Source organism: Ochlerotatus camptorhynchus, unplaced genomic scaffold (assembly GCF_037179485.1).
Source record: "Ochlerotatus camptorhynchus isolate MF236.1 unplaced genomic scaffold, CSIRO-AGI_Acam_v1.1 ptg000243l, whole genome shotgun sequence".
NCBI classification, from domain to species: Eukaryota; Metazoa; Arthropoda; class Insecta; order Diptera; family Culicidae; genus Ochlerotatus; species Ochlerotatus camptorhynchus.
In genome coordinates this window covers 546,497-564,854 of record NW_027040733.1, presented here as the reverse complement: position 1 = coordinate 564,854, position 18,358 = coordinate 546,497, and the positions used below count along the sequence as shown (strand labels likewise).

Here is an 18,358-nt window from a genome sequence, read left to right as displayed (position 1 = left end):
AGCAACTCAAATTAGATACCTTTACCTAAGACTACATATGAAGAAGACTGGCAACTCTTCCATTTTCTCATACGACCGCTACGACGTCATCTGCCGTTGGAAGGTAAATGCTTTGATCGAATTTGATAGCAAATATTATAACCTCAAAAGAAAGGTTTGTGTATTTGCTCATTTATCTATGCGTTACTTCTACCTTCGCTCGAGCGAAACGCTACCATAGAGGTAACCCTAAGACCAGAAGGTCCCGAAGAAACGTGCTCAACTTTTTGGCTCAGCTCTGGTACTATCTTCGGTCCCAAGCTAATCGATGCACCCCTCGAAACATAGGAAAATCCACTACCCCCCCATTTTATCTGTCAAACTTTCATAGCAAATCAAAACCGAGGGGGATGACTCTATCTACGATGCAGAAAAGATTGTGTTTTACTGTTAGAAGGAAGATTTATGTCGATTTTGAAGATTTCCTGCAAAAAGATGAAGCGCGATGCAAGTAGATGCGAGAAATGAAAGATGATTTTTCAAAGATTGATTCGCTAGTGTGAGATCTTTTGAGCATGTAGAATTGAGATTTAGATGTGTCGCCCCCTCGATCAAAACAAACATTGTGTAGTACTAGAATTTCGACTAGAATGGGGAACGTTAATCGTTTGCTTGGGACCTATAGGCTAGTCAAGTTGTGAGCCAATTTAAAATCGTTAGTTTCGTATTGACTGTTGGCGCTTTTGTATCTGTCACTTGGATTCTGGCATAGTTGCCAGTCTTCTTGATTTGATGTCTCGCGGATAAAATTAGAAGAATCATGCATTTAATCGAAGACAACAAATCTCATACAACAACAAAGCAACTCTTCCATTTTCTCATACGCTATGAGACCTAAGAGGAAGAGGTGACAATTGGCTTCTTCCTCTTTTATTACTATTTCTATCTCTATCTTTATCCATCTCTATCTCTATCTTACGCACATGAAATCGGCCAATCAGGAGCTGGTTCACGTTTGACAGAAAAGTGGTTCTTTTAGTATGAGACAGGTACAATCACGTCATCTGCTGCTCAAAGGTAAATGCTTCGAACGATTTTGATATTAAATATTACATCCTCAGAAGAATAATTTGTGTATTTGCTCATTTTTCTATGCGTTGCTTCAACCTTCACTCAAGTTGCCAATTTTCTTAATATGATGTCTTCGCAATTTTATAATTATTAAATTGAAAACGAAACTTGAGAACAATGAAATTAAAATCACTCGAGTCTAAATGAAAAAAAAAATCACTATAAATACACGAATCTTCAAACAAATGGCCCTAGCAAAATTTTTTTTCGCTAAAAAAATCGATAAAATATTGCTGGATTAACCTTGGGATTAACAGTAAAGAGCTGTCATTTCCGAGGTTATCTCTATGTCACGCTATTTTGCTGGTGTTTCAAAAATAACTCAGTGCGAACATTTCAAAGGGGCGTAATTGCATTTGTAAACAATGGCTTTAGCCGTCGATTTCTCGCGAATAAAAGCTCACTCATGGAAAATAATGACACCAGCAGGTAGAGGAATGTTTCCTCTACACAGAAAAAAAAGTTGTTGAATATTACATCCAAACTGCTGCAACCAGGTCAATCCATCGGTTGTGTAATATAATGTTGTACGATGTATATCGATTTTGCGAACAAATTTACATCCATTGATGTAATATTGTATCTGCCTTTTGCTATTACATTATTATTTGATACATCAGCTTGAATTACATTGATCGATATTACTTTTTTTTTTGCTGTGTACCAGCTAGCATTGTAATTTTGGAGAGTTAAGATTTCATCCGCGAGAAATTGACGGCTTAAGTCATTGTTTACAAAAGCAATTACGCCCCTTTGAAATGTTGGCACTGAACTGCTCAATTTTCAGTTCGAAAAAATCCAGCAATATTTTACTGATTTACAGCAATAAAAATGGGTGAACACCCCCAACCCCCTTGCGCGTTACTTAAAATTTGAATGTGCACCAAAAGACCGATAATTTCAGGTAAAAGCGACGAAAGTTTACTCAACGTGTGCCCAAATATTTTATTCTAATTGCTAAAATCAGTTTTTCGTGTACGGCGCTGTGAAATGTATCAGTGACAACAACTAACGTGTTGCATGATTATTATGATACTGCTCAGGAAATATTTCACATGTCGTGCACATTTGGCGCGTAACCGAAGTTCTTCGCCTGTTTGTAGTCGGTTCCTGATGAATAATTTGTTGCCCCATCAAATTTATTTATTATCCGTGTAAAGTGCGTTTTTACGAAACAAATTGCTTTCCTGAGACTTGATCAACATGCCCTTCAAGCGGTCCGCCATGCGTTATGGCCACATCGTTGGCTACACGAGCGTGGCCTATCAGGACGACGGAGAGTAAGTTCGACGGGCTTTTGGGTTGTGACGGTAAGTGTGTGTTACTAAAATTATGTTCCTATTTAGACGAATCCTCAGCATCGGTCACGACGGTGATATCCGAATCTGGGACGGAGTGTTTGATGACGATCCGATTACCACCTGCGTGGCGGAGAACGTGTGGGCTTTGCTGCAGTACGGTGACCGGGTGCTGATTGCCAACGATCTGAACACGGTGCAGGCGTACAAGTTTCCCGAGCTAGAAAAGGATGGGATCGAGTTTCGGTTTACGGCTTTTGTGACCAGTTTAGCACAGAACGGGAAGTTTGTGGTTGCTGGTTCCGAGGATGGGACGATCAAGGTTAAACCAGTGAGTGATGGGGAAGTGGAATTTGAGCTAGGAGGATTGGAAGGTCCTGTACTGAGTATGGATTTGAGTGTCAAAGATATGCTAGCGGCCAGTTGCGGGGATGGACAGCTTAGAGTTTGGGATTTGAATAGCAAGAAGTTGCTGAAGACGGTCAACGGACTGCGGAAGGTAAAGAGTTTCGAAGGAAACGTGCACCTTGGTAAGTAGTTGGATTGGAATGGAGTGGAATATTCGTAATAACTGCATTAATTTTGTTGCAGCTACTCCAAGTTTCGAACCGGTTCGTGGAAACGCATTAGCATTCCCGAAGGATCGTGAAATTATTGTGTTCAACACGACTACATGGGAACAGCACAAAATACTGAAGCATAAGATGGTATCATCCGATTATACACAGTGTGCCTTCTCACCGCGGGGAGAATATTTCGCCGCTGGATCGGAAAAAGGAGAAGTGGCTGTGTGGGATTACAAGTCCGGAGAGACAATGGCTGGTGAAGTGGCTTCAATAGATCCCTATCCGGTAACGGGATTAGCATGGCATCCGAATAATACCGGGGAGTTGGTCATTTGCGACAACCAAGGGCAGCTTGGTAATGTGAATGGAATTTTCGAGGACCATGCTGAAAACGCGGGAGACGATGGTAACGATCTGATAGAGATGGCCGAAAAGGAAGCGAATGGGATTGCAGATGATGATGATGGTGATATGGATATTAACGATCTCTATTCAAAACGTGAGTAGAAAGTTAATCACAATCTGCGACTGTAGATCTTGAATTGATTTTTTTTTTATATTTTAGATGTTGCTGGCGAGAAATTACTGTCGGACGATTCGGATGACGAAAACTGTTTCTCCGTGAGCAAACTTAAGAGTCAGTATGCGGTTAATGAAGATGGTCAAACGGCAGGGGACAATTTGCTAAGTGATAAACCGATTGGTAGCGGTTCTCATCGCGGGAACGACGATGACGACGATGCCCGGACGGAGATGAGCGAAAAGTTCGCTGCCAAATCGTACCCCATGCAAGAATACTTCCAACCCGGATCAACACCCGATCATTTGGAACATCGCTATTTGGTGTACAACCACGTGGGAATCGTCCGTAGCCATTCGGATGGAAAGGACAACGCGATAGAGGTAGAATTTCACGATTCCTCGAAGCATCACGGAATCCATATGAACAACTACTTGAATCATACGATGGCCGGTTTGAGTGAGTCCGTATTGGCCATGGCTTGCACCTCCGGAGTGGAAAGCAAGGGTAGCAAATTGGTCTGCATCAATCTGGTTGCTTTCGGTAATCGTGAGTGGAGCTGTACCATGCCCGGAACGGAGGAGATAATAGGAGTGGCGGCTTCGGATAAAATCGTTGTTGTTGCTACTGATGCCCGTTTGCTTCGTGTGTTCACCTCCAGGGGTACCCAGCGTGAGGTCCTTTCCATCCCAGGTCCTCCCGTCTCGATGGCAGCCTATGGTGACCACATCCTCGTCGCTTATCACCATTCCCCATCCAACGAGGACCAACATCTGAATATGATGGTAGTCACTTGCGTCAACTACCGACTTCGGTGTCGGGAAATTCCTATCCCACTGTCAGCAGAATCGGTACTCCGTTGGATCGGTTATTCTGATAAAGGCTCGCCCGTCACATACGACTCTGCCGGAATTATGCGTCTGTACCATGCCGGTTCCAACCTATGGTTCCCCATAATTGACGACGAGCAGTACAAAGCCGGAGCCTCAGACAGTCTATTCATTGTCAAGGTGTCCGAATCGATTCAGCAGGCGCAGCTGATCGTTTGCCGTGGGGCCAAGTTCCCCCTGACGAATCCGCGACCCATTCCGATGAATGCCAACTTCCAGATTCCGATGTGTGAGGTGGACGTAGAGAAGGGTGCCCTGGAGGACGAACTGATGCGGAGTATCTACTTCAAGAGTGACGATGCGGACAAGCTGCTCAAGGAAACAGCCGTGAAGTTGTTTGCGGTAATTTTCTTACTATTCCTTGGAAACACATCATTCCATTGATAATTCTAACGATTTCAGTTGGCCTGTCGTTCAGAGATGGAGCAACGGGCGAGGGAACTCGTGGAAACCATTGCCTCCAGTCAGCTTATTCCGATCGTCATGAAGTACGCTAGCAAGATCAAGCGGTTCCACCTGGCGGAAAGTTTGTCTCCGTTGATGCCGACCTTCCAAGAGCAGGTAGGTTACGTCTCTGTTTTGTATTCATTATTTGGGTGAACATCCCTCCCTAGCACGAAAAGGGGAAACATTGGAAACACAGTTTCGAAGGGGCTTCGATGAAGCATGCGCTATTTTTAGACACGGACTTCGTCGATTTCCCCTCCCTATATATTTTTTCTTATTGGAGTTTCCCCTTCATAAAGTCGGTAAAGTAGACCTGTTTCATGAACATCTGTGTTTGTCCGTAAGGTAGAGTAGGTGATAGTGGCGTATCCCAATTTCCTTGCTTGTGATATTTATTTATTTATTATTCTCTTCATCGGACTTTTGTTGTCTTAATGAAGATTGATGGGGAAAAGCCTGTTAGGCAAATATTTGCGCAAATAGGCGTTAAAACCCTATATGTTTTCGAATTAGAAGGAACAATTATAAAAAGAAACACCGAATTATAATAATAATATACGGTCTTCAGCATTAAAATTAATCTCGTCCTATGACATGGAGTTGCTTTGTCAAGTCAAGGCCGTCATCGCAGAGTTGATCGGGAACAAGAAAAGGAAATTGGTAGCAAAATTCATCTGTTGACCTGTTGTATACATTAAATGGACAGCTACTCACAGTTTCCGCTGTGCAGTTGAAGCCGAAAAATGCATAGAATTCATTGAAACCGTATTGGATCATGTAATCCGTAATTCAGCCAAAATCCCGGGAAAGTTGATTTCGCTTATCAGCACGTTTTCTGTAAAAACTGCCTGGTTATCATCCACCTACGTTCAAGAGAGCCAGAAGTTATCAACTGATCTTTGTAGGGAGGAATGTTCGTTGGAGCAGAACAGAATTGATCCTGGCAATACAAACTTTTTCATACGGACACCATACTGCTTCTACTACACCAAATTCCAAGATCAATCCCGCTAGCGAACTGTATAGAGCTGTCAGGCAGGTAGGATCCCGAAATTCATCAGCAGAGATCTTAAAATATGAATCCGAGTTGCCTGTTAGCTTTGGTCCGTGTAATGTAGCTGAAATGTCAAAGCAGAATCAATTATAAGCTATGTCACGAACGTTGTACACGCTGCAGAGAGGCTGGTTATCGATCGTATACCTAATTGAATGCAATAGGTTTTAGTTTGCGATGGAAAGTGATGATATTGCATTTTTGAGAAAATTTCTAGAGCACCACTATTCGAAACTATTGATCAGATGCTGCAACCGCAAGCAACCAGCGAAGCCTCGCACAACCACGTACATCTTGACATCGTCTGTATTATCGGCAGCCTGTCGGAAGTTTTTTTTTTAAGAACGAGATTTTTAGCTAGTTCATTTCGGCGCCAGTTGGCAGTTTCGATTCGTTTTTGTTAAGAAATACCGAGAATAGCAGTGGTCCCAAATTGCTGCCTTGAGGTACGCCTGAGTTGTTTGAAAAATATTCCTGTTCACATGTGCCGACTAGAAATAATCAGAGTCTAATCTAACTCATTTACACTCAACACCGCCGATTAGCTGGGTATTTATTTTACTGGGATCTCAGCAAAATTTCTGTCTGTTCGAGATTTTAGGCAAAAGCTAGTTCATCTCCAAAAATTCTCGTGTGTAAGCTGAATCTCGACATGTTTTCACTGAGATCCAGCAAAATAAAATGGCGAGCGAGTCGGCGGTGCCAACCTTGGTAAGTGTTCAATTATAAACACACGAGAGGAACAATTGTTCAGGCTACTAAATTATAACATGTTACAAGGGGATTATAATAATTATCGTCAAGAAAAACGTCATCAAGATAGCCTATTTCCGTTTCACAGGCTTCAGAATAGAATTAGGATAGAACAAAATTTCCGGTACCCTTATTAATGCCTTGAGATTCACAAAAAAATGCTTTCTTAGCCCCTCTCCTATCAGGATTATCCGCATTTTTCTGATTGGGCGGGGCTTTGCAAGCATTTTTTGGGTCGATAATGCTTAAAAGTCCTTCCTTTTATGCATTCTCAACCCAAAAAATGCTTGCAAAGCCCCGCCCAATCAGAAAAATGCGGATAACCCTGATAGGAGAGGGGCTAAGAAAGCATTGTTTGTGAATCTAACAGCAAAAAGGGTTATCTTCCATTTAATTCCACTTAAATAGGTTTGGTATCCATGACAGATACGTATTTCGACTACAATGTGCAGTCTTCATCAGTGTCATTCCCACTAAAGATTTATCGAGTGGGAATGACACTGATGAAGACTGCACATTGTAGTTGAAATTCGTATCTGTCATGGATACCAAAATTATTTAAGTGGAATTAAATGAAAGATAACCCTTTTTTGCTGTTTATTTTAAAGCATTCCGCTCAACCCAATTTCATTACTTCAAGGACTTAAAGGTTTGTTGACTGTGAAGAGCCTGAATTTATAAAGAGACGACATGTCAAAATTGGAATAATCGATTATCTGTCAAAGTCATAGTAAAAGTTATTCCAATCGAGCAGAAGACCTGTCAAATGGATAAGGTGTCGCCTCTTTACCCAATTCTGCTGCAATTGACTGCACTGTCCTCTGTTAACAAATCACGGAATACAGTTAAGTATTTTCCGATAGATGTAGCAACAAAGAACAGTAGTGACATCTGATGGAGAATGAATGCAGAAGCTTGACTACACTAAAATTTATGCTAGAATTTGGCCATTTTGACTAACGCCAAATTTGCCAAAATGGCGTATTTGATATTTTTCAATAAATCATAGCGGCTCTTCCAATCAAATTGACGTTTGAAACAAAATTGTTGGATCAATGCGCTTTTAGTTATCGACAGCAGCAGTAGTCTATTTTTCGGAGTGAACAACGCGATAGTCCGTTATTCGATAAACGCTATTGTATAGTCACGCCTGCATCTCGGTCGCTTTAATTGTCATTGCAATTAGTAGCGATATGTGTGAAATAAAGAAGCCATCAAGTTCAGCTTCAGAAATGGAAGTGACGCCCTACATGGGCGAAATAGGCAATTTCGTGAAATCACTGGACGCGGATCCTGTTCAAGTAAAAGCTGCTTACAGGATTGCGGAGGAGCAGAGACTTTTAATTAAGTTTAAATCCAAAGAATCGATGCTTCATGCCTTGACTTTTAGCTCGAAAGATTTAACTTTCTATTATGCGTTCAATATGTGCGTGTGTATGTCTTATTACCGAAGGTTTCTGACCATAAGCTAGCGTTAGTGCTGGGGAAATATGGGAAAGTGAAGCATGTCATCCGGGAGAAATTTGTACTCAAGCGGGCCCCCGAACATACATGGATGCGAAATTGGAAATTCCTACCTCGCTATATTTCCTCAATCGAAAGGGAAATATATTCGATGACGGATAAGGATAACTGCTGCCTTTGCAAGACGGAGGGACACCGGATGATTGTCTGCCCAAGCGGAAGGAGAGCAACCAGAGAAGCATCGATAGGATAAACAAAAGAGTGGTAGAAGTATGTACGCAGGTGTGGTGCATCGTCGGACAATAACAATCATCAGGAAGCATAAAAGAAGCTAGATCGTGACGACCCCGGAGGCCCCGACATCAGTGCACAACAGAAAATGCCAGATTTCAGATTATGAGATGTTATCATCATGTTTTTTATTAGTAAGATTATAAATAATGATTATAAATGATGTGGGTGGGCCAAGGTACTATGGTCCCATAGATCGATTTTGTATGTTTTTGGAACCGGTTAACTTGTTCCGGAGAAATGGTCGGTACATGTTCCGGTTTGTATGAGCCATGAGACTAAATCCGACCTGAAACGAATAAAACCTATCAATCTAAAGTAATAATCAAATGACATGAGAATTCAAAAACCATTAAAATGCTAGCCATTTGATGTGGCCAGGACCACACTGGCTACATCTGGAACTGTTGCGACGATTATTATTTCAGGTTTTTATCTATGTTCTCTTTAAAATCGTGGGTAGGACAATGCTTTGACTGTTCCACCCATGAATTTTTGTGCGTAGGACATGTCCTACCTCTCCCACCGACTACTCGCGCCTCTGGTTTGACACATAAAACCAGTTTTGCTTCCAGGGAGTCGCAATCAGCGATTTTATCAATTTTCATTCACTCACTCAGCGACCATCAAATCGCTGATTGTGACTATCAGAAAACAAAATTGACAGTTTTTATGTGCCAAATACATACTTTGCAACCTCTTCTTGTAATTTATTAGTCAAACATGTGATCATAACGTCCTTTGGTTTAATTATTCCGAAAAACATGATCTTATGCGAAATGAGAATTTGCAACCTTTATTAATAAATGTGGAATAGGTTATTTTGGAAAATTATGTGCCATTCAAACTTGTTTAATTCAACCTGAACAATGCATTATACTTTAAGTAACATAGACAGTTTCTCTTTGAACCTCACACACCTTATCTAGCTTCTAAAGACTGCACTCAAAAAAAAATTCAACAGACAAAAATAATCACCAAAAATTATCGGATATTTTTGAAACTCTCAGGGAATAAATAAACACATATTAGCTATGTTTTTACAAAGTTGATTTATTCAACCTCCTCTCCTAGACTAATTGTCCGCACCTTGGACTTAACGCTACCCATCAAATCCCGTGCAACACTTGCGCCATCTTTCTTACACACTTTCATCCACTCTTTCTTCAAATCCTTGTCGTTTTTGAAGACCTTCCCTGTTTTCCGGAGCTTGCCCTTCATAATCGCCCAGAATTTATCTGTTGGGCGAAGTTCTGGCTAGTTTGGCGGATTTGCTCCTTCGACACAAAAACAACATCGTTGGCTTCGGACCACTCCATCACCGGTTTCGCGTAATTGCACGATGTCAGATCCGACGAAAACAGAGTGTCACCTTCGTGGAACCGGAGGAAGGACAGCAGGCGCTTCTGGAGGCATTCTTCTTTATATATTTGCCCGTTGATGGTGCCGATCGATATGTACGGCTTGCTGGAACTTCTCTGGAACATCCAGACGGGACTTATCGACGAAAAACTCCAGGCCGGGGATCTGATTGGCGTCCACTTTAATATACGTCTCGTCGTTCATTACGATGCATTTCGGCTGCGCCAACCACTCGCGGTACAGCTTCCTGGCGTGGGATTTGGCCACCGTATTCTGTTTATCGGTTCGGTTAGGCGCCATCCTTACCTTGAAGACATGAAGTCCAGCCCGCTGCATTGTCTGCTGGACGAACCTTCTTGGCCACGTCCCGAATCAAAAGGTTCGGATTGCGCTTGAAGTAATTCCTCACCTTACTTGCGTTCACGGGGTCGGTCGTCTTCGCTTCTCTTCCGCTGCCAGCTCGCCACTGGGTCGTCTGGGTCTCCTTGAACGATTTTACCACACGGGACAGGGTTGAATTGTCGATTCCAAATGGTTTTGCCATCCGTGGATTTTCCACGACCGTTCCCATATTTTTTTTTATCGAAACGCTTCTTGCTTGGAAGCCATCTCGATAACCACTTGACAGATTGTGACGAAATTTTGCACATGTAAACATTACACTTTAAACTAGTTTTACTCAAAATTTCATCTATTTTTACCCATGCAATAAAAAAGTTATACACAAAAGAAATTTTTTTTCGAGTAAAATCTTCAATACAACGAACACGACAAGATCGGTTCTGTACCCAAGTCATTAACAAAAGAGAAGGTCGATGATCTCTTCGATCAATGTTACTTAGGACTCAATGCATTGCTCAGCTTGAATTGCCCATAGCGAATGATTAGTTAAAGGTTCATGGAAGAGGGTGAAATTGCATCGATTCGTCAATTGGCGTGGATTTACTCATGTTGATTCACGACCAGGCATGGAAAATCATTTACATTCATTTCATGCAATCATTTACATTCATTTGCCTCTAACTTTTTTCATCAACAGCATTCCGCAAAATGATGTATCGAGCTTTAGTAGGTTTTGTTATTAACTACAACTTTTGCCCACAACTCAAATCTGTATCTCTTATGCATCACGAATTAAAGCGGGCAGAACTTGTTACTGTTTTTCAGTGAATGTAAAATACATCCACTGAGAAACAGTAGTGGCTTCTGTTCGCTCTGGTTCGTCGTACATAAGAGATACGGATTTGAGTTGTTAATAAAAGTTGTAGCTAATAACAAAACCTACAAAAGCTTCATACACTATTTTGCAGAAATCTGTTTATGAAAAAAGTTAGGGGCAAATGAATGTAAATGAATGTACGAAATGAATGCAAATGATTTTCCATGCCTGCTCACGACTAACAATATTAAATAAAAAATATTATAGTGTGTGTGTGTGTGTGTCTCATCCTCTATCCCTCACCCAGCCTGGGGCGTTGGACAAGTAGAACTGCGAATAATTTGATCAAATCTCATGCTCCGTAATGGTGCCCTTTATGTTGTGAAGACTAGTACTTCAAAAAGGGTAACTTTTGAGGCAAGACAGTGTGTCCTCAACAAGTTAAGGTTCTACAAAGGGTAAGTAATTTTGTGTTCTTCTTCTTTTTTAAATATCATAAAATCATCATCATTAGTTTACACATACATTCATATATTATGAATACGAAAATTTAAAACATGTATTTCGTGATCATAGATCGAAAATTTCCTAGGTAAAACACATTCACTGTATTTACTTACTTGTGTTCTTCGAAGTATAGCACATTACATAATACACGAAACTCAAAACAACTGCTTCACAAAACTCTTGGTGAACAAAATTCATCACAAAGAAAACCATTTCTACTTTACTGCTTTGCTAGCAATTGTGAAAGTATAATTGAAACAGCGGTGCCAGATGTTTTGCCTCTAGCAATGAATTTAAGTTTATTAAAACAATTAATTACGAAGTCTGCCTTATTAACATATGGTGGATAAATATCAAAAACTGATTAAATAAAACATAAATGACCATTTTAAACATTTTACCGGTCCAATTAAAAAAGTTACAGAAGATTGAATTCAACACTAACAGGGTTGATGGCAGCAGTGCACGTAGCCTGTTATACACTTTCCCGCTCAGGGGTGTAAACAAACTTGCATACAGCGCAGTCTAGCAGTGCTTATGTTTTGTCTGCTACATTCTTATCCACTAGATAGTGGGACATCACATTTGCTGTTGTATTGAAATGAAGGAAAAAAAGAGATTAAGTTTTCCTCACCAGACCAGTTGATATTTATGAAAAATGGGCAGTTTTGGCGTGGGGACATGCACTTCCAATGAATTTTACCAATACATTTAGAATATGATGATCGAAGAATATTTCAAAAAGAAGAAGTAAACAAAATAATGACCCTTTGTAGAACCTTAAGGGAACAGGATGCACTAGATGTCCACAACAGGTACAGCACCCGGGAGCGCATTCCCGATGCTTCCACGCATATTTTTCTCTCCACTCCAACCAAACAACAACCAAATATCACTTTTCTTCACTTTTCTTTTTCAAGTCACTCAGTGCACAAAAGCAATGCACCTCGCAAAACCCTAAAGCTGGGTTTAGACAGGGCAAGTCAAATGATCAACTCAGTTGAATTCAATTGGCTTGAAAAGTTGAGCCTGGTTCAACTTTTTTCAATTCAAATGAGTTGATCAAGTCAGTTGAATGGCATGGTTTACACGTTCAATTCGCGTTCAAGTCAGTTGAATTCAACTGACTTGATCAATTGACTTGCCCTGTCTAAACCCAGCTTAACAATAGATCAGCGCCGTTCTCATTACCACGTAAATAAACAGATATTGAAATTTTTACTCGCGATGCCACAAATTTTTGGTACGGGAGAAACAATCAAACCACGCAGCGCCAAATCTTCTGATGCTTGCAATTTTGCAAACATGATGAATCATGTTTTCTTTCTTGATTCTAAAACTTCTCGGAAAGCGAGAAAACCACCACTCACACACGTATAACCGTCCGGGAGGCAGAGTGCCAGCGCTAATCCGGCAAATGCAGCCGAAAACTATCAAAGAGAATGCACGCACAAAACAGAGAGCAAACTTTAGACACAACCGTATCCAAAGGCGTTCGAAACTCGACTCATATTAAATTAAAAATATTATTGCTTCTTAAATAATATTCGATTAAATCTACAATAAATATTACTGAATCTTCGTTTGTCGATCCAACAACCGTTTAGTTAATTTAACTATATACATAATCGTAAAATATGTGCAAATAAACATTCAATACACACAAATACAATATTGTTAGCCGTGATTCAACAATACTTTTGTTGAATTTCAAATACGTTTATCTGCGTGTATATAAACAATCTTTTAACAAGTGAATTTTCTCGAGAATCTGAGGAACAATCGGATATTTTTTTAGATTTCCCATACCATTTTTAGAAAACTCAAAACGCAATTTTCTGAGCGGAACGATAAGCTTCTTGTGGAACAACTTAGCTGCAGACCGCATATTCGTTTAAAACTTTTACTGGCAACAATTACCTTCACTACCTCTGTAGATCATAATTACCTCTGAGCACGCTTTTAGCATCGCCTTCGATAGCTCAGTTGGTAGAGCGGTGGACTGTAGTACGAACGATTGTTGAGAGCAGTTATCCATAGGTCACTGGTTCAAATCCGGTTCGAAGGATATTCTTTTTATTTATTTACTGCGGACCTCGTTAAAACTACATTTTATGTGAAACAACTGAATTTGATTCCAATAATATCTCTAGTGTTCAGAATTTTAAGGGCCAAACTAACTGTGCGTTGATGGATACTCTTAAACGATTTTCTCTTTGAATTACAAACACGGCAAATTAATCTGACTCATATTTGAGTTCCATTCACTTAAATTTGCAATAGCTTATAGGTCACTCACAGAACGAGTAAATAATTCGACAGTGAGCATGCATAAGGGCGTATACGCGATGATCGATTCTCTTCATCGTTTTTCTCTTTGCATTTCTACAGCTAAGCGAAACAATTTTGTACAATTTGTTCAATGTAGAGTTGTAATAGGTTGTATTGGCTTTCAAAAGCAACAACAAACGCACCGACAAACGTTAAATCTAGCGAGTTATTAAGAAAAGAGAAAATCGATGAAGAGAATCGATCATCGCGTATACGCCCTTATGAATGCTCACTGTCGAATTACATATTTGAGTGACATTTACTCATATATGAGTGGCATTTACTCATATTTTAGTATACATTTACTCATTCTATGAGTGACCTACATGACTACAGAGAGAGAGAGAGAGAGATAATCACTTCTACTCAGAAATATGGTGAAATTTGTATAAACTACAGGAACTCAGCGCTGAGTATAAGTGAATCAATAAATTTCCGAAATCAAGCCGAACTATGGATTAGGTCATAAGGAACATTGAATGATGCTCTTCGTCGATTTTATCTTTGCGCCCCACGGCCATGTAAAGATATGTCCAGCTTTTTTCAATACAAAACTCGATGAACGAAGCTATTATCTAGAAATAAATACGGGAAACAAACAAGACCAGAAACGGTTATGTAGCCAAGTTATTATCGAAAGTTGATGAACAGAATCGATCAATGTTATTTAGGACCTAATCCATTGTTCAGCTTGAAATGTTTCCAATGCAGTGCTGTGAAAGGCTGCACTTTAGCTTGTAAAATCAACAGCAAATGCATCGAGAATTGTTAATCCAGCCAAGGGGCTGTTAATGAACCACGTAGCCAGTTTAGGGGGTGGGGTTGGCAAGTGTCTACGCTCCATACAAAATCAAAAAACTGTATGGACGATTGTCTACGTGAGGGGGAGTGGATGGGGTCAAAACCTTCACTCTGCCAGGAGCCTTACACTTTGGACTTACTGAAATATCACATACAGTAGCTGGTTCTTCCTCTGCGTTTGGGCTTGCTAAAAGCATTTTTGAAATGTTTTCTTTTTCTTATTCTTCTTTGTGCTAATGGACCTGGCAAGCACTTCGCTTCTGGAAACCCGCCAAGAATGTACCTTCGATAGCTCAGTTGGTAGAGCGGTGGACTGTAGATTGGTCTGGTTAAGCGCAGTTATCCATAGGTCACTGGTTCAAATCCGGTTCGAAGGATTGATCTTTTATTTTTGTTTCGTTTTGTTTTGTTAGGAAAAAGAGGAAGAACGACACGAGATGGACATGGCCCGGGAAAACGCCGCAATGGTCAGTGAGCTAGTGCACATCAATCTGGAAGCGGTAACCAAGAAAGATAACACACCGAAAATTGTAAGATGTCTCATATTTTGTGAAAAATTCAATGTTCAATATCATACATTTTAAACCTTCAGAAACCCATACCAGTTGCACGTAAAAACAATCCGTTCAGAAAGAGTGACAGTGCATCGAAAGCTAGTCCTGTATCGTCCAATCTCCTCGGGCACCTTACAGGCAAGGCGATTGGTTTCAATTCTCCAAGGTCTTCAAACGTGGCCATCGAATCGGACAATCTTCTGACTGGAATTTCCGAGATGGCTCATGATGGCATCGTGACTGGCAACTCGGAGAACAATGAAAATCAGCCGAAAAATAGCGACAGCAGCAGTACGCCATCTTCGGGGCAGAAATTTATGCCCTGGTTCGAGAGCAATAAGGATCAGCTGAAAGAGGAAAACCCTAATGCAACCGATTCGGACCTCATAAAAATCGGTATGCGACAGTTCAAGACGTTGAACAGCTACACGACCCCGAGGAGCGTCAGTGAGAAGCGAAAACTGGACGAAGAGGAAAAGGGTGGATCTGGGATGTCCAAGTTGGCTCGGTTCGGATTCGTGAAGAACTGATTTTTTTCGCTAATTTAGTATACTGAAAAATTAGATGGTAATACATAAAACGATTCTATGTTAAACAAATGGCTTTATTCAGACTTAGATCGATTAATTATCCGAACTTGCTGGAAATCCTTTTTCGTTAGGGGTTAACACCATTAATTAAATTATTTCCGTCGCTAGATTACATGTTTTCGGGGAAGAAAATTCCGGTTGTCCTTTCTGTAGGATCCACAAAGGAAAATGGAAACAGAGATCCCTTCAGACGATGTTTGTGACGGTTGGACGAAAGGCGTGCGACAGACCGAGAAAACGGAACAATTAGTGGTTTTGAATTTGTGTTAGTCGTACATACCTACCTACATGTTGGTAGGGAGCGTATCAATTCTTATCTTTGTTGGAAACGGTTAACAGCATCGTCGACAAATGAAAACTTAAAATGTGTCCGCTTTGGTGATGGGCGTGAAATTGATATGATTGAAAATTCTATTTTATAGCGATTACAACTTCTGCAGGGGAGCACATTTACTGACGTTTTTTTTTTATTAGGGCCGTTTTTTGCTGAACATTTGAGGTTACGGTACTTTTACACCCTTATAATTCGTCAGAGAGAAGTCTTACGCTTTGCCACCCTAATATTTAAACCAAAATACAATAAATGACAGCGACCAAGGACATTTGGGGTTATTCCGAGAGTCGAAGTGACTTTTGTCACTAGTGAAGTGAGAAAAATCACATCGTGGTGACGTGACTCTCCATTTGATTTGCACAGAGATTCACGTCACCATGACGTGACTTTTCTCACTTCACTAGTGACTAAAGTCACTTCGACTCTCGGAATAACCCCCATTATTTACTCCCCAACGATAATAGGTAAAGGTATTGTGGAAGCTGTAATTTACCCTACCGCTTCTATCAGTTATATTTACCATTTTCAAATATCCCTGCTATTTCACCGTACTTAGTTCTGACAGACAAGCAATTGATTTGTACAATCACCTAGTCGAAAATCCGTCGATAAACAACAGAGAGTCAACCTGAAGTGAAATTTCATCAATAGAACACAATCCTTCCCTTTAATTTACTGCTCGTTCTTTCACAATATACACGTTATTTCTAGGTGATTAAAGGCCTCGGAACAACTGCTCGTGTTTGAAAGACGGAAAAATCTACTGCTCTTCGACAAAGTTTCTTAAAATGATATCATCTACAATGTTTCCATAGATGTTTATAAATTTTAACAAGACATAAAAAAGTTATTTTATTTTATTTGGTTCTACATCAACAGACTGGGTTTGGTCCTAATGATGGATTAAGTAATACTAGGAAATACAATATAGTCAAGAAGTAACAAGCTGCAAAGGCCGTGTAATCCAACTTAATTCCTAATTCTTAAAAATATATCAAGGAATCTCTGACGCAGCGTCTCGCGTGCCAAGTGAAAATCAAATGAGGAAACAACGCGATTGAAAACCCTAACGAACAATAGTTTGTACGACGAAAAGATATCCTCAGCATTGCGTTGTTACGGAGTGCTCGTGGTTGAACGTTAACGTCGATTTGTTGTAGAATAGAAGGACAATCGATTCTGCCCTGTAGAATGTCTGCCACAAACAAGGCCCTTGGCGTACCTCTTCGACTCCACAAAGGATCCAGGTGAATTAACTGGCACCGACTTTCGTAGGTTGGATGGCAATGAGGATCCCTCCAAGGCAATTGTCGAAGGGCAAACCAGATGAATCGTCGTTGAATAGACTCTATGCTTTGTACACTGTTTTGGTAATTGGGATTCCATACAGGGTAGCAGCAAATATTATAAATTAACAATATGGTTCACTCTTCTATTATCCCCAAGACACGATTTTTCCCGACACTAGCGGCTCTAGTGACGCGAAAGGTGACTAGTACACTGTAAATTGAGCGTAACAAGGCTATCAAAAACAACTCACTGTTGAGTAAAATTTAACCACACGGTAAGAAAAAATTAGTCAAAATTAAGTTTATATCTCAAGCGTCGCCGGGATTTTCTGAGGTACAAAATATCTGATCACGAAGGGTGGGTGAGGGAACTGCTTCTCGGTCGTCGGTAGTATTGGTATTCAGTACGGAAAACAAATCAAGGAAAAAAAGTTTATTTCACCCAACTAGGTACTATGTGGGAAGCCAAAAGTAAGTAAAGTCCCATGTACTCAATTAATGATGTTTTGTTGTTTTTGACATCATCCACATCCAGTGTGCCAGAGACTTTCGAATATATGGGAATGGTAGAAAACCATTTGGAAATGCATGAACATTTTCAGTTTTTATTCATTATCGTCTTTATGAGCAGTTTGGCAGTTGTCAAAAATGACATCAAGATGCCTAGCCGGAGTCAATTTTGTTCTGAATAGTTTTCAATCCGACAAGTAGGCTTACTCAGATTGGGCTTTTCCGCTTTTTGCGCTGCTGTTCCGCTTCCGCTGTAATTGCGTAATAAATAATAAAGCGGAATGAAATGATGCCAAATGGAAAGCAGAATCAAAACAAAACCGCAAATAAGGCTACCAGAAACTCAAATTTCTAATGGTCATAGGGTTACAAGACGTTCAAAATAAAAATAAACCCCGTTAATATGCACGAAGTGTCATTCAGATTAGCGGGGGCCCACAGTATTGTACAAGGTAAGAAAAAAGGACCCAACGGCCAGTTCGTTTTTACCTACTTTTGACTTTTTGTCTCCTTTTCTCCTTCTAATGT

At 40.3% G+C, this 18,358-nt stretch overlaps 1 protein-coding gene and 2 non-coding genes across 3 annotated transcripts; all 3 read left to right on the top strand.

Moving 5' to 3' along the window:
• The first annotated feature begins 2,206 nt into the window (after positions 1–2,206).
• Ctf4 (Chromosome transmission fidelity 4) lies at positions 2,207–15,683 on the top strand. Its single transcript, XM_065225997.1, has 7 exons — positions 2,207–2,390; positions 2,457–2,938; positions 3,000–3,473; positions 3,540–4,726; positions 4,787–4,945; positions 14,967–15,083; positions 15,146–15,683. Exons 1-7 carry the CDS (start codon positions 2,314–2,316, stop codon positions 15,635–15,637), a joined length of 2,988 nt encoding a protein of 995 aa, XP_065082069.1. The 5' UTR covers positions 2,207–2,313; the 3' UTR covers positions 15,638–15,683.
• On the top strand, positions 13,393–13,489 carry TRNAY-GUA (transfer RNA tyrosine (anticodon GUA)). The gene is made up of 2 exons: positions 13,393–13,429; positions 13,454–13,489. It is a non-coding gene; the product is annotated as a tRNA-Tyr (tRNA).
• Positions 14,836–14,930, top strand: TRNAY-GUA (transfer RNA tyrosine (anticodon GUA)). The gene is made up of 2 exons: positions 14,836–14,872; positions 14,895–14,930. It is a non-coding gene; the product is annotated as a tRNA-Tyr (tRNA).
• Positions 15,684–18,358: the final 2,675 nt, after the last annotated feature.